Source organism: Grampus griseus (genome assembly GCF_964374135.1).
Source record: "Grampus griseus genome assembly, chromosome: 15".
Classification (NCBI taxonomy): Eukaryota; Metazoa; Chordata; class Mammalia; order Artiodactyla; family Delphinidae; genus Grampus; species Grampus griseus.
In genome coordinates this window covers 79,247,556-79,262,489 of record NC_139009.1, presented here as the reverse complement: position 1 = coordinate 79,262,489, position 14,934 = coordinate 79,247,556, and the positions used below count along the sequence as shown (strand labels likewise).

Here is a 14,934-nt window from a genome sequence, read left to right as displayed (position 1 = left end):
TTCAGCCAAGCCGGGAAGGATCTGACCAGGATCCAGAAGCCTCGGGCCAGGGCTGGGAGGGGAAGCGCAGGCAGCAGAGGGCGGGGCTGCAGGTGGGGTTGATTGGGATGGGCTGCAGGTGAGGGCTGGAAAAGCTGCTATTTAAGGGGGGGGCGTCGACCATAGTTTGTAATTAGGCTGCCTCATCTCGTGGGAATTGGTGCTCCTGCTAGCTGAGGGGCCAGAGCGGACCAGCTCCGGCAGCATGAGCATAGGAGGCCTCTGGCCATGGGTGCTGGCTCTGCTCTCTTTGCCCGGTAAGTGGGTTGCCTCGCCCTACTGCCCCCGTCGTTTTGGTTCTAGCCTGCGGAGGCCTGGGGGCAGCCAGAGGGTGTGGCTGGAGCCCGCAAGGGATGGGAATTGATCTGCCTGGGTCAGAGAATGGGCTTCCAGGGAAGTTCCTAGAAGCCAGCTCCTGGGGGGCCGGGGAGGACCTCCGGGGGACGCTGGGAGCAGAGGGCCTGCCTGGCAGGAGAGAGCAGGAGTGACGCTCCAGGCGTTCGTGCTCTGCTGGCCATGCCAGGCTTGCCCAGGCTGAGCCCGTTTCCAGACCCCTGGGCTGACGAGGGGGGCAGGGGGCAGGGTCTGAGGCTAGCCCGCACCCAGCTGTCAGCGTTGGAGACTGAGGTCTGTCCCCATCTTCCTCTCTCTTGCTGCCTCCCCTGCCTCATACACACCCAGACACTTGGAGCCTGGGGCTGCCTTTTGAAGTCCAGTCTCGGTCCCGCTAAGGGAGCTCCTTCCTCAAAGTTGTCCAGGCTTCAGCAGCAGGTGGGGCTGACAGGGGAGGCCAGGCGGGCTCCCAGGACTCCCTCCTGGAGACCTATCTTTGTGAAGGGCCTGGGTCTTGCCGTCTGACACCCCACTCCCACCCCACCCCATGTCCTGTCATCCTGTGTCACCATTGGGGGCACTCTGGCCATCGTGCATATGTACCTGTGTGTCTGGGCCAGGTTTCATCCTAGGAGTGCCCTCGGCCTCTCGCTGCCCAGGAGTCTGTGGGACCAGATTCTCAGAAGACCTCACCCCCGAGGGGACCCAGACGTCTTGGGATAAGGACATCCCTGCAATTAACCAAGGTGAGGGCACTGTGTCTTCTCTTGGGGTTTGGGGTATGAAGTTGTCCATGTGGCACGTGAAAACTGTGCTGAATGCTCAGAGAGCAGAAGAAGCTGGGAGGAAACGTGCCAGCTTTCTTAGTGGGTCTTGGAGAGTAATGGTTCCACGGGCAACTTCTTTATTTTTTTTTGAATTTTATTTATTTTTTATACAGCAGGTTCTTATTAGTTATCTATTTTATACATACTGGTGTGTATATGTCAACCCCAGTCTCCCAATTCAGCCCACCGCCACCATCACGGGCAACTTCTTAAGTCTGTTTTTCTGCATCTTCTCTACTGGGTTGTTACTTTTATTAAGAAGGGGGAACACCAGAGGTTTATGAAACAATGGAGAGCCCCGTACTTTTATCAGGCCGGGTCTGTGTTGAATATAGTCATTAGTAGCTGTTTGGAAACAGGTCAGCCAACTGGTTCAGGATGACCTGCAGGTGTGAGGCGCCGGTGGGGGGAGGTCCAAAGACCAGGAAGCGTGAGTCTCTGGCCTCCCTGCCTGGGGATTTCAGCTGAAGAATGAGAACATACAGATAACCTGGGACAAAGCTAGTAGAAATAAAGACTGGAGTTCAGAACGGGGCTGGGGGGTAAGGGGTAGGGGATGGGAATCTGCCGCATGTGGTCTGCGCCTCCCCTTCCTCTCTGAAAAGCTTGAGCAGGGCCGTTCACCGCCTTTAGGTCACTGTGGCTGGTTCTGGCCATCTCCAGGCCAATCTGAGGCCTCCTTGGCATTGCTTTCCAGCTGCTGTGGAGGATTCTCTCTGCTAGGGCTGCTGGTGGCCCAACGACCTGGGAGCCTAGTGTAGTACCCGCCATAAAGCCCTTGACTGGGAGGCCCACACCCTCCCCAGCTGCTGGGAATGTTGGATGCTAAGGCCTCGCAGCTGGAGACCCTCGGCCAGGGATGCCTGGGAAGCTATGCCCTGCCCTGCCCAGGGCGGCCCAGCCACAGCGACTCATACAGGACGTGGGTCTGGCCCCATGCCTCCAGGTGGGATGAGCCTGTACTGCCGCCTGGCGTCCAGAGCTCCTATGGGGTCTGGCTGGGGCTCTTCCCCAGCGCTCTCCACCTCTCCCTGCTCCCACCGTCAATCACCTACAGATGGATCCCTGGCTCAGGCTCTGCTTCTAGGGAACCCAACCTCCAGGATGCCAGGCGCTCTTCTAAGGTTCCTGCTGGGGCTGATATCCTAGTAAAGAGGCTGTGGAGAGGGCTGCCAGCTGTGGCAGAAAACGAGGCTGGAGGGAAGGGGAGGGGGGGGCAGGAGCCAGTACCCACCCTCCTATGGTGGTGCAGGCTGGTGTTTCTGTCACTTGCCACTCTAAGGGGCCTGAGTATCACACCGATGGGTAGGGGGTAAGGTGGGCTGGGAGAGCCCAGGGTGTGTTCTGAGGAGTGTGGCTTGGGCTGGAGCAGAGGATGAAGACAGCTGGAACAAATGGCATCTTCCTGAGAGCAGAGGGCCTCAGACGCAGGAGCTGGGACTGGATTTTTTTTTGGCCATGCCATGGGCTCACATGCGGGATCTTAGTTCCCTGACCTGCGAGCGAACCCGTGCCCCCTGCAGTGGAAGCGTGAAGTCCTAACCACTGGACCGCCAGGGAAGTCCCTGGACCTGGCTCGTGTGGCTCTCAGGACAGGTGCACCTTCTGAGCAGGGGAAGGGTGCGATCAGGCTGAGAAGCATTGCACACGTTTGTAGACTGGGACTCAGGGGCTGTGTGACAGCCTCAGAGCCCGAAGGAGGATGGACCCCGGGGTTGCTTGGCTTGACAGCCAAGGTCTCTCCTGGGCCTGTCCTCGAGTCTGTGCTGTGGAGGGCATGGACCCACACACGCCCCTCCCTTCCTTCCCAGGGCTCATCCCAGAGGAAACCCCAGAGAGCAGCTTCCTCCTCGAGGGGGACATCCTCCGGCCGGTGCGTGTGAGCATGCGTACACACACGTGGGTGTAAATAACCTCACAGGTAGTGTCAGAGACCTTTGAGTCCACCCCTTGGCATCATGGCGGGGTGACGTTTGAGGGATCCACCTTTGTTTCTCGTAGCTCTTCTTGCCAAAGTCAGAGCGAATGTTCTGCTAGGAATAAGCCAGCCTGAGGGAGGGTGACCTCTGGAGTGGTGGTAGCAGTCAGCCTGAGAGGGCTTCCTGAAGGAGGGGGTTTGGACTTTCCAGAGCCAGCTTGCTACCCTACCCGGGGGAGGTGCTCAGGGAGTATCAGGACAAAAGAAGAGGTAAGCGCAGGTTGGCAGAGTGGCTGGTGGGGCTATAGGGAGGTGTTTGTGGGGAACATCGGTGGTGGGAGCGATGGCCTCGGGACAACGGAACAAGAAGTAACACAGGAACCATCCTGCCCAGGGGTGGGGGCAGGCTCAGAAAGGGAGAAGCCTGGATGGGAATCGGGGCGACTTGCATTGCCATCTTCTAGGAGACACTTGCCTAAATTGGGGCGAGGGTGGGCAGAAGACTCCTGAATAGGACGGTGGCCTGGTGTGAGCTAGGCTGTGCTCCTGGTCTGAGGCTGTCCACTGATGGCATAGCATAAGGCTGGGCCGAAGACTGAAGGCCAGCCTGACGCAGGGCAGGAACCCGCAGGGCAGGGCGAGGCCCCTGTTCCCAGTCACCCAGTGAGTGCCGGGGATAAAAGCAGAATCCAGTAAAACCTTTGGTCCCAGTGGGGCAGGACGTGCTGGGGTGCTCTGAAGCCCAGGCTTCAGAGTTGGCAGAAGAATAAAGAAAGTCGCTAAGGCCACGGGTGTTGCCTTAGAATCAGCCCGAGGAGGACCGTGTCCCCATCTTCCCACCTGCACGTTCAGAGGAGCTCTGTGGGCTGCTGTGCTCCAGGAAGGAGTGGGGGGGGGGCTGCTGGTGGAGCTGAGCCCCTCTGAACTAGGCCCCCTGGGGTGCTGGCATTCCTAGCCAGCCTCTTCATTTTGTCTTGTTTCTCTTCTTGATAGAGTAAGTTGTCAGTTCTATGTTATGTAGAAGAAAGGGTTGTGCTGTACGTCGTAACTCAGGGAGCTGGCCCGCTGACTTCCCAGCTTCTATCCCATTTCTAATGACCAGCTATGCTCATGTACCCAGGGGGGTCTGCGGCTCACATCTTTAGGGCTCCCATGGCTGGAGGTGTGGCACTCCTGGGGGCGGGAAGCTTGGCTGACCGGGGTTCCTGAGCCGCCCTCTCTCCTCAGAGCCCTTTCCGGCTGTTCTCGGCGACCAACAACAAGTGGCCCAAGAACGGCGGCGTAGTGGAGGTCCCCTTCCTGCTCTCCAGCAAGTATGGTGAGTGAGCCAGCCCCTCATTCCCAATGCAGCCCAGGCTCCTCTCTGGGTTTTTGTTCCCTCTTCCCCTGCATCTCTGCGCCCCTTCTACCGCTACCACCCAAGTAGCCCTTCTACCAGAAGCCCTTCTATCCCTGCTGGCCCCTGAGCTGGGAGGCTAAAATCCTGGAGGAGCTGATGGGAAAGGTACATCTAGGGACTGTCTGATCCATTTCAAGACCAAATGGTCCAGAGGACAGTTATCTGCCCAAGGTCACACAGCCAGGGTCTGTCTGGAACCCTGCTTTCTTCTCCCCACACCATCGCACTGCCCTTTCTAGACATTCCGTTTTGGGATAGTGACCTGAAGCTTGGTTCCCTCCCCAAGTGCGGACTTCCAAGGGGCTGCGAGGGCTCTAGGGGCCGGGCTGGGGCGTCAGCCAGGGTGTCTCTCTCCAGATAAGCCCAGCCGTCAAGTCATCCTGGAGGCGTTTGCTGAGTTCGAACACTCCACGTGCATCAGGTTCGTTGCCTATGAGGGCCAGAGGGACTTCATTTCCATCGTCCCCATGTCCGGGTAAGCGCTTCTGGGTACGTGTGCAAGTGTGTGTACTCGCGCATGTGCGGGGTGAGAGCCACAGCTGTCTTCAGTTCAGCCTGGAATTAACAAAGCTGTGGTCAGAAACCTGTGTCTGGGCCTCTGTCCCGGGTCCAGAGTCCCCCTGCCCATCTGAGTGGTTTGCCTAGTGTGAGCTGGACCTACAGATACTCAGGGCAGGAGGTGGAGGAGACGTGGGCAAGGAGGTGCTCGACTCTCCTTTAAAGAGCCCTCAACTCCATCTCTGGGGAGATGTTGTGGCCTGGGGACTGAGTGCAGGTTTCATGAGACAGACCTGGCCTCAGATCTGGGTTCCACAGTGCAGGAACCAGGTGACTCTGGAACGTCCCTTCACTTCTGAGCCCCTTCTGCCTTCTCTCTGCAATGGGGGTGATGGCAATACTGCATTCCTAGCTTGCGAGGGGCCTAAGAGAATGTGGGTGAGAGCTTCGACTTGGGGCTCCCCACATGGGGACATTCACGTCATGAGCTGCTTCCGTCATCCACATTAGTACTGGTTCCCACCAACTCCTCTCAGTGCAGGCTGCAAAGGGGGTTCCAGGCAGTCAGGGGACTTGGGGCCAGCAGGCTCGGGACTAAAGCCCAGGATGGGGACTAGCTGTTGGTGCTCACTTATCCCAGGTCTTGGGAGGAGGGGGGAGGGTCCTGGGTCTGCGGATTCTCTGGGCTGGTGCCCACCCAGCACTCTCATGGCCCTGCAGGTGCTTCTCGAGCATAGGGCGCAGTGGAGGGATGCAGGTAGTATCCCTGGGGCCCAGCTGTCTCCGGAGGGGCCCGGGCATCGTCCTGCACGAGCTCATGCACGTGCTGGGCTTCTGGCACGAGCATTCGCGAGCCGACCGGGACCGCTACATCCGTGTGAACTGGAACGAGATCCTCCCAGGTGAGCGGGGCTGTGAAAGGCCAGGCTAGGCCAGGGGACTAGGGGGTGGGGGGGGTGGGAGAGGTAGTCCTGCTGGGAGAAGGTGGCAGGAGGCACGGTCCAGGCCTGAGGAGTTGCCCGGCTATTTGAGAGTGATCGTCCATCTTCCCCACTCCCTGCCTGTCTCCCATGGGGAAGGTGGGGTTCCTGCTTGCCTCCGAGACCTGGAGAATAGTCCAGATGCTGCAGCTCTGGGCCCTGAGCCTTCACGGCCACCCACAGTTACCCTGACCTAGGGCAGAAATTTGCTGTGCGCCTCGTTTCTCTTCACGGACACCGGCAGTTACCTGAGGATGGAGTTGATGGTCTTAGGAATCTCTCTCGCTCATACTCAGCTAGCAGCCCCTCATGCTCTGGACACTGCTGTGTGGAGTCAGGGTGGGGACTGTGTTCCAGCCGGGGCGCTGAGCCGAGACGGAAGTCCTGGAGGTAGTGGGCCAAGCGTCAGACGCAAGAGGCGCAGGGCAGTCCTGTGCGGCTTGGTATGTGTGAGACGGGTGCTGATGGGCAGCTGGGACGGAAAGTACAGGGATGCCAGGCTCTGAAAGGTGGCAGTGGGAAAGCTGAGGCTAGTCTGGGGTATGGTGCCGGGGATCTGACTCCAGCAATGCGGGGACCCTGACCTTTGGCAGAGGGGGACAGCCTGCTGCAGGAGGTGAGGGGAGTCCAGACAATCGCTTTGTGAGGGAGGGGAGCAGAGGAGGTAAGTGATGACTTGGGTTTGGGGGTATGGAAACAGAAGATTTGGAAGGCTTCCTGTAAGCGGAGGCTTCTGGTGTGAGCGCCTTTGCTGCTGCTGCGGGGTTAGCCAGGCGAAATGGTCAGAGGTGGAGCCCAAGATGCATGCACGGATGCCCTTCCACTCCAAGAAGGGGATGGGAAGATGGGTAGCACCTCTCAGTGGGACGGAGATTGGAGCTTGAGATCAGAGATTAGTCTAGGTAAGTGGGGAGGAGACAGTGACACCATAGCCTGAAAATAGACTATAATCCTTTTAAGTACTCATGGAGGGACTTCCCTGGTGGTCCAGTGGTTAGGACCCTGCGCTTCCACTCCAGGGGCACGGGTTCAATCCCTGGTCATGGTGCGACCAAAAAAAAAAACCACTTAATTCTTGTAAAAACTTATGATAGCCATAAAAACTTCAAATTTGAAAAAGTAGAGTTAATACAAACAGTTTGATCATGATGTAAAAAGTAGAAACTAATAATCAAAATGAAAAACTTTATCCAACTGGAGATTAAAATTTAAAAAACAACAAATCTTTCTTTTAGTTATGAAGTAAAAGAAATTGCAGGAATTCTTAAAACATAAAAACACATTAGAACCAATGGTTCACAGCTAAAGCAATGCACAGGGAAGACGTGTAGACAAATACTTACATCAATAAACAGAGAGAACAAATTAGGCATTTCAGGGCTTCCCTGGTGGCGCAGTGGTTGAGAGTCCACCTGCCGATGCAGGGGACATGGGTTCGTGCCCCGGTCCGGGAGGATCCCGCATGCCGCGGAGCGGCTGGGCCCGTGAGCCATGGCCGCTGAGCCTGCGTGTCTGGAGCCTGTGCTCCGCAACGGGAGAGGCCACAACAGTGAGAGGCCCGCGTACCGCAAAAAAAAAAAAAAAAGGCATTTCAATCCAAGTTAAGAAAGAAATGAAAGCAGGAGGGAATTACTGAAGGTAAAAGCAGAAATTAATGAGTTAGAAAACAAACAGCACTAATAAACTGAAAAGCTGTTTTGTTTTTGTTTCTTAACAATTAAACAAGTTAAACACCAGCTACCCTAATGGAAAAAATTGCCTAAGAATGGACAAAAATGAGAATACATTTGTACTTAGTTAATACGTACAGAACAAAATGCTAAAATATGCAAACTAATAACAGTAATTAACTGGAGGTGGGGAGGCGGGGACTCAGGAGGAGGTGGAGTGGGAGATTGAACTAAGCACTCTACTGGGCAGGTATTTTCAGGCAGGTGATGGGATATAAAGGGGTTGGAATTCCATTTTGGTGGTAAGGAGGCTGCTGGTGACCATGGGTGGGTGTGGAGGTGGCTGGCTGGGTTTGGGGGGTTTGGAGGGTGCAGCTCTTCTATCAGAGGCTCACTGTGAAGGGCAGAACTTGACGGAGGGAACCTAGCCCCTCCCAGGCCTGGAGGAGCCAAGTGCCAGGGAGAAGCAGGTGCTCTGGCCGATGGCAAAGGACTGGACTCCACACCCGGGGGTGGGGGTAGGGGGTAGGGGGCGGGTGCTGTTGGCCCGAGGCAGGGAGAGAAGGTGGCTTTGCTTCTGGGAACGGGCTATCCTCACCGCACACGATGGGCTCAAGGGCCTCTAAGGCTGGGGTGGGGAGTAGGCACTTCATCTCGCCGGTAGGGGGCGTCCAAGACACTCTTTGCAGCGTGTGTCGTCGTAGAAGCTGCAGGTGGTATAAAGATAGTCTCGTACAAGGTAAGCTTGAGAGGAGGAGAAAGGTGGAGAGAAGTCTTAGGGGGCGACGGCGGGCCACCACCAGGTCCCTGTGCTTGCACATCAGCTGGTGCAGGTCTGGAACCCTCCCAGGGCACGGAGGAGACAGGGATCAGGGATCAGTGGCAGGGGTGGGGAGATGCACATCTGGCTGTAGTTTGGGACCCCTAGGCTCAGGTAGGTTGTACATTTCCAGAAAGCCCCTATCACCTACCCTTCCTCCCCTGGCCCTCTGCCCACATCGTCAAGTATTTTTTCAGGCTTTGAAATGAACTTCATCAAATCTCGGAGCAGCAACATGTTGGTGCCCTATGACTACTCGTCAGTGATGCACTATAGCAGGTGAGGACCCCCTTTCCTTGCTTCCTTCCCTCTGTGCTGCCATGCCAGCTCCTGCCGTGGTCTGGACTCAGGACCCTGCCTGCTTGGGTTTCAGGCTCGCCTTCAGCCGGCGCGGGATGCCCACCATCACGCCGCTCTGGGCCCCCAGTGTCCAAATTGGCCAGCGATGGAACCTGAGCGCCTCTGACATCGCACGGGTCCTCAAGTTTTATGACTGCAGCCCGCTTGGCCGTGATCCCCGTGCAAAAGGTGAGTGACAGGGGATAGAGTGATTTGGGGAGCCAAAGGAGGCTCCTGTGTTGAGGTGGTGTGAGCGAGGGTCGGGTGCTAGGAGGTGAGGCTGTAGAGGTGAGCACGGGGAGATCACCAGGGCCTCACCGCAGGAGATGCAGAAAACGCACGTGAAAAAATTAACCCTCACTGGTGATTATAAAACTGTTACATATAGGAATAGAGGTCACTTTTTTAAGTTTAACGTACCTACCAAAAACCCATAGCAAAACTCATTTTTAATGTCAAAACATTAAAATTGGAACCAAGACAAGTTTTTCCACTATTGTCCCATCTATTCAACAATGTAGTGAAAGTCTTAGCCATTGTGGTATGACAAAATTAAAAGTCTGAGGTTTGGGAAGGAAGCAAAAATTGCCGCTATTCATAGATGACTACATTGAAAGTAGCAATCTATAAACAAATTACTAGAACTAATAAGAATTTTAAAAAGTAAATATAATCAATATATAGAAATCAGTTTTATTTCTGTATATCAATAGTTAGGAAACATAATTCTTAAAGATACCATTATAATAGTGAAGATAAAGTTCTAAGGAGTAAATCTGACAGAAGCTATATAAAACTTTATGGAAAAAAACCTTATTACAATCGTTAAAGAATACTTAAGTAAATACAGAGATGTATCATATTAAAAGGAAGACAATATAAAAATGTAATTCTCTACTGATCTACAGACTCAATAAATTCCCGCTGAAAATCCCAATAAGTTTGGAGATCTTGACAAGTGAGTCTAAAATCTGTATTAAAAATGCAAAAGGCCAATAATAGCCCAGACACTCCTGAAGAGAGAAAAGTGGAGGGACTGCCCTAGCAGACATGACGTTATGTAGATTATAAAATGTCTTTATATATATATATAGCATATAAATGTATAAATGCATATATTCATATATATACACAGAATGTATATAAAATACCTTTATATAAACGTGTAGCATTGGTACAAGGGTAGATAATTGCCCACTGAAACAGAATGGAGAGTTTAGAAATGAATCCTCCTCAGAAGTGGACACTTGATAAAAGGGCATTGATCACTAGGGAAAGAATAGGGTAGCCATTAAATAGCTCTAAAGACAACTAGTTATCCATTTTATTTTTTTATTTTTTTAAAAAATTTATTTTATTTATTTATTTTTGGCTGCGTTGGGTCTTTGTTGCTGTGCATGGGCTTTCTCTAGTTGTGGCGAGCAAGGGCTACTCTTTGTTGCCATGCGCCGGCTTCTCATTGCAGTGGCTTCTCTTGTTGCAGAGCATGGGCTCTAGGTGCATGGGCTTCAGTAGTTGTGGCACGCGGGCTTCAGTAGTCGTGGCTTGTGGACTCTAGAGTGCAGGCTCAGTAGTTGTGGCACATGGGCTCAGTAGTTGTTGCTCGTGGGCTGTAGAGTGCAGGCTCAGTAGTTGTGGTGCACGGGCTCAGTAGTTGTGGCTCATGGGCTCTAGAGTGCAGCCTCAGTAGTTGTGGCGCACAGGCTCAGTAGTTGTGGCTCACGGGCTCTAGAGCGGAGGCTCAGTAGTTGTGGTGCACGGGCTTAGTTGCTCCACCACACGTGGGATCTTCCCGGACCAGGGCTCAAACCCGTGTCCCCTGCATTGGCAGGCAGATTCTTAACCACTGCGCCACCAGGGAAGTCCCTAGTTATTCACTTAAAAAAATGAATTTCTAATTCATCATGCACAGAAATTCTAGTTGTATACAAGACTTCCATGTAAACCAAAAAAACTCTAAAACTTTTTAGAAGAAAATATAGTAAAATGTCTTCACGACCTTGGAATAGGTAAGGACTTTTTAAAAATAAGACAGGCAACATGAGACAAAGCTGGAAAAATTAAAAATCCAACTACATTGATCATAATAAATACTATTTATTAAAAGACATAAAAGTGAAAATACAAGTTACAGATCAGAAGAGAATTTTTGTAACTAATTGTACTCAAAGTATATTAAAAAAAACTTTTAGAACTTAGTAAGAAAAAACCCCACAAAGTAGAAAAGGCAAGAGACTTAACAAGCAATTCACAGAAGAAACCAAATTGGGAAACCCAAGATATTCAACATCATTAATAATTGGGGAAATGCAAATAAAGACCACAGTACCTTTTTATACCCCCTAAATGGGTAGAAATTTAAATGTCAGATACTACCAAATACTAAGAAGAATATGAAGCAGTGATAACATTCATACTCTGCTATAGGAGTGTAAATTGCTGCAACCACTTTGGAAAACAATCTGATATCTTATGAAGTTGAAGTGTATATACCCCATGACCCTACTCCTAGGTCTTGTTGCATGTGTGTACCCCCAACTCCAGCCATAGGCAATCACTAATCTACATTCTGTTTCTATAGTTTTGCCTACTCTGAACATTTCATATAAATGGAATCATACAGTATGTGATCTTTTGTGACTGGCTTCTTCACTTAGCATCATGTTTTCAAGATTCGTCCATGTTATCGTGTGTATCAGTACAGTTGACCCTTGATCAACGTGAGTTAGGGGTGCTGACCCTCCATGCAGTCAGATCTGCCTATAACTTTACAGTCAGTCCTCCGCATCCTTGGATACACCAACCATGTATCGTGTAGTACTGTGAATATTTTATTGGAAAAAAAAAAATCACGTATACGTGGACCCATGCAGTTCACAGCTGTGTTGTTCAAGGGTCAACTATACTTCATTCATTTTTGTTGTTGAATGATATACCACATTTTGTTTATCCATTTATCAAAGGATCTTTGGGTTGTTTCTACTTTTAGGCTATTATGAATAATGGTACTGTGAACATTCATGTATAAGATTTTATGTGGACATATATATATATATTTTAGATGTTGGGGGGTAGGAGTTTATTAATTAATTTATTTTTGCTGTGTTGGGTCTTGGTTTCTGTGCGAAGGCTTTCTTTAGTTGTGGCAAGCAGGGGCCGCTCTTCATCGTGGTGCGCGGGCCTCTCACTATCGTGGCCTCTCGTGCTGCAGAGCACAGGCTCCAGACGCGCAGGCTCAGTAGTTGTGGCTCACGGGCCTAGTTGCTCCATGGCATGTGGGATCCTCCCAGACCAGGGCTTGAACCCGTGTCCCCTGCATTAGCAGGCAGATTCTCAACCACTGCGCCACCAGGGAAGCCCCGGGCATATATTTTCTTTTCCTTTGGATATATACTTAGGAGTGGAATTTCTGGGTCCTTTGGTGACTCCATATTTAACTGCTAAATTGTTTTCCAAATTGGCTGCATTATTTTTCATTTCTACTGGCAATGTATGAAGGTTCCACTTTCTGCAAGCCCATGTCAACACTTATTCTTCTGATTATAACCACCGCAAGTGGGTGTGAAGTGGTATCTCATTGTAGTTTTTTTTTTAGTATTTATTTATTTGGCTGTGCTAGGTGTTCGTTGCCGCACGGGGGATCTTTGCTGCTGTGTGCGGGCTCTTAGTTGTGGCATGCGGGATCTAGTTCCCTGACCAGGGATCGAATCTGGGCCCCTTGCATTGGGAGCACAGAGTCTTAACCACTGGACCGCCAAGGAAGTCCCTCATTGTAGTTTTGATTTGCATTTCCCTAATGACTTTGAACATCTCTTCATGTGCTTATCGGTCATCTGTATATTTTTGGAAAAGTGTCTGTTCAAGTCTTTTGCCCGTTTTTCAGTTGGGTTGTCTTACTGGTGAGTTGTAGGAGTTCTTTATATATTCCAGATACATGTTCCTTATCAGATATATCATTTGGAAATATTTCCTCACATGTTATAGTGTAACTTTCTAGATGGTGTCCTTTGAATATAGACATTTAAAATTTTGATGTGAAGTCCAACTTATCTATTCTTTTATCACTGTATTTTTGGTGTCATATCTAAGAAGGACTTGCCTAACTCGAGGTCATGTAGATTTAATCCTATGTATTTTGCATGTGACTATCTAGTTCCAGCACCATTTCGTAGACTATTCTTTCCTATATATAATCTCAAATATTACATACCTTTTGAAAAATAAAAGGACACGTGGCAAGAGCTTTGTGGGTAACTATTTGAGGCTTGACTAACATGAGGAACAGAATTGAGAGGTGGCTAGAAGCGGTCATGGGTCAATGGAAAGTTTATCAAGATGGTGGACACACAGCAAGTTTGGATACTGAAATAATGACCCAGTGGAGAAGCGGGAATGGATTTGGGGTGGGGGGGGCAGAAAAATATCTAGAACATTCAGGGAGGAGTTGCTCTTGTTGGGAGCTGGGGAACTTCCTTGGACCTAATGGGAAGGAAGAAGATGGGAACAGATCTGAGTTCCCGTGCAGATCGTGATGTGCAGATGAGGGGCTCCATCCCAGGCTTTGGCGGCATAAAGAGTGAGGTGAGGTCTCCAGCCGAGAGGCTGGGGAGAAGAAGATGGATGTGAAGGAAAAGGTGTGAAGCTGCTGACTGGAGAGCAGGAGAGGAAACCCGTGAGAGACACACGGCCTGGCCACGGGTGGTGCTGGGCTGCTGGCGGAGGCATGGTGTAGGTTAGTCACCTGGTCCTCTAGGACTGGGGTGTTGTGGGCAGTTCTGACAGAGGGGGAGGTGCCTGGGGATGTCTCCAAGGGAGGGTCTGCACCGAGGGCTGTGGAACCCATGCCAGGTGAGGAGAGGGGTTTGGAAGTAAGGAGGCTGTGGGGCAAGAAGAAGGGGTTTGGGGGCTCAGCGGGGCTGAAGGATCGTGGTAGTGAAGCAAGTGGGCTGGAAGTAAAGGAGGCGGCCGTCAGAGGGTGGGCAGCCGGGACCCGTGACTTTAGCGGGTGTGGTCTTGGCAGGTCCAGGCAGGGAATGGGCTGTGAAGTCACTGGTTGAAGCGTGTCAGCTCAGATTGGTCAGTGTCCTTGCATGGAAGGTATGGCTCATCGGGAAGCCTTTGGTGGGTGGGCAGGAGTGACAGGGATGAGGGCGGTCCTGAAGGGGGGCTGGGGCCGACTGGCCGGATAACTTGGGCCTGAAATGAAGAGTCTTACAAAGCAGCCGGTGGCAGCCAGCTGTGGTCCGGGAGGGGCAGTGAGGGGCCGGCAACACCCACCCCACTGAGCACACGGGCCTGGTCGTGCTCACCTGTGTCCTGCTGATGCCCTGGGTTTGGGCATAGCTGCAAGTGTAGGAAAAGTTCTGGAATAGGCCTCGGATATGGGTGAGAGGTGAGGTGTTGCCCTGTACAGAGCAGCCCCGGGTGGTCTGGGTGACGAGGGCTGCAATGCTAGATCTGGGGTTTGACCATCAGAGCAGCCGGGGGTGTGGGTGGGAGGTCATGGAAGATCCCAGTGGCCTGACCTTCTGCTGGTGACCTCTGGGGCCAAGCAGGGAGGGAATGGGATGGCTCTGTGGTCCTTGTCTCTAAGGGGGAGTTGGGAGTTCGGGTCTCGAAGGCATTGGGCAGCAGCATAGCAGGAGCGTGGCGGGTTGTCGCGTCCCGTGAGCTGAGTTCTAGGTCACTGTGAATGAGGCTGAAGGGGGCTCTGGCTCTCGCAGCTGCCATGCACTGTCCCTCTGTGATGCTGGGACGTAACCTATCTTTCCTCCTCTAGGGCTCCAGACCCACAGCGATGGTAGGAGCCCCACTCCCGCGTCTAGACCGTACCTGCAGCAGCTCCTAAAGGCACTGTTGGCAGAATCCAGGAGCCCTGGCCCCGAGGGCTTCGGGGCTGAAGAGAGCCCACGTGTGTGGGAGCCCCCCGCCCTGAGGAGTTCTGGTGTGGAGGCCTCTGCAAGGCCCCCCCAGCCCCCAGCTTCTTCCCTAAGGTCACGGCCTGGAGCAGTGGTTCCTGGCATTGCCCTGGAGCAGTCCTGGCAGGCCCAAGTGCCCGCTGTACCCCCAGACCCATCTCTAGAAGCAGAAGACCAGCCAGCAATCGTCTAG

The 14,934-nt window shown here is 52.3% G+C and overlaps 1 protein-coding gene across 1 annotated transcript; it reads left to right on the top strand.

Annotated features, from left to right (window-relative positions):
* Window positions 1–244: 244 nt before the first annotated feature.
* Window positions 245–14,934, top strand: ASTL (astacin like metalloendopeptidase; the record flags this gene model as incomplete). Its single annotated transcript, XM_082672773.1, has 9 exons — window positions 245–296; window positions 993–1,118; window positions 3,011–3,072; window positions 4,345–4,435; window positions 4,874–4,991; window positions 5,735–5,916; window positions 8,682–8,763; window positions 8,858–9,012; window positions 14,603–14,934. The coding sequence occupies 9 exons, from the start codon at window positions 245–247 to the stop codon at window positions 14,932–14,934; spliced, it is 1,200 nt and encodes a 399-aa protein (XP_082528899.1).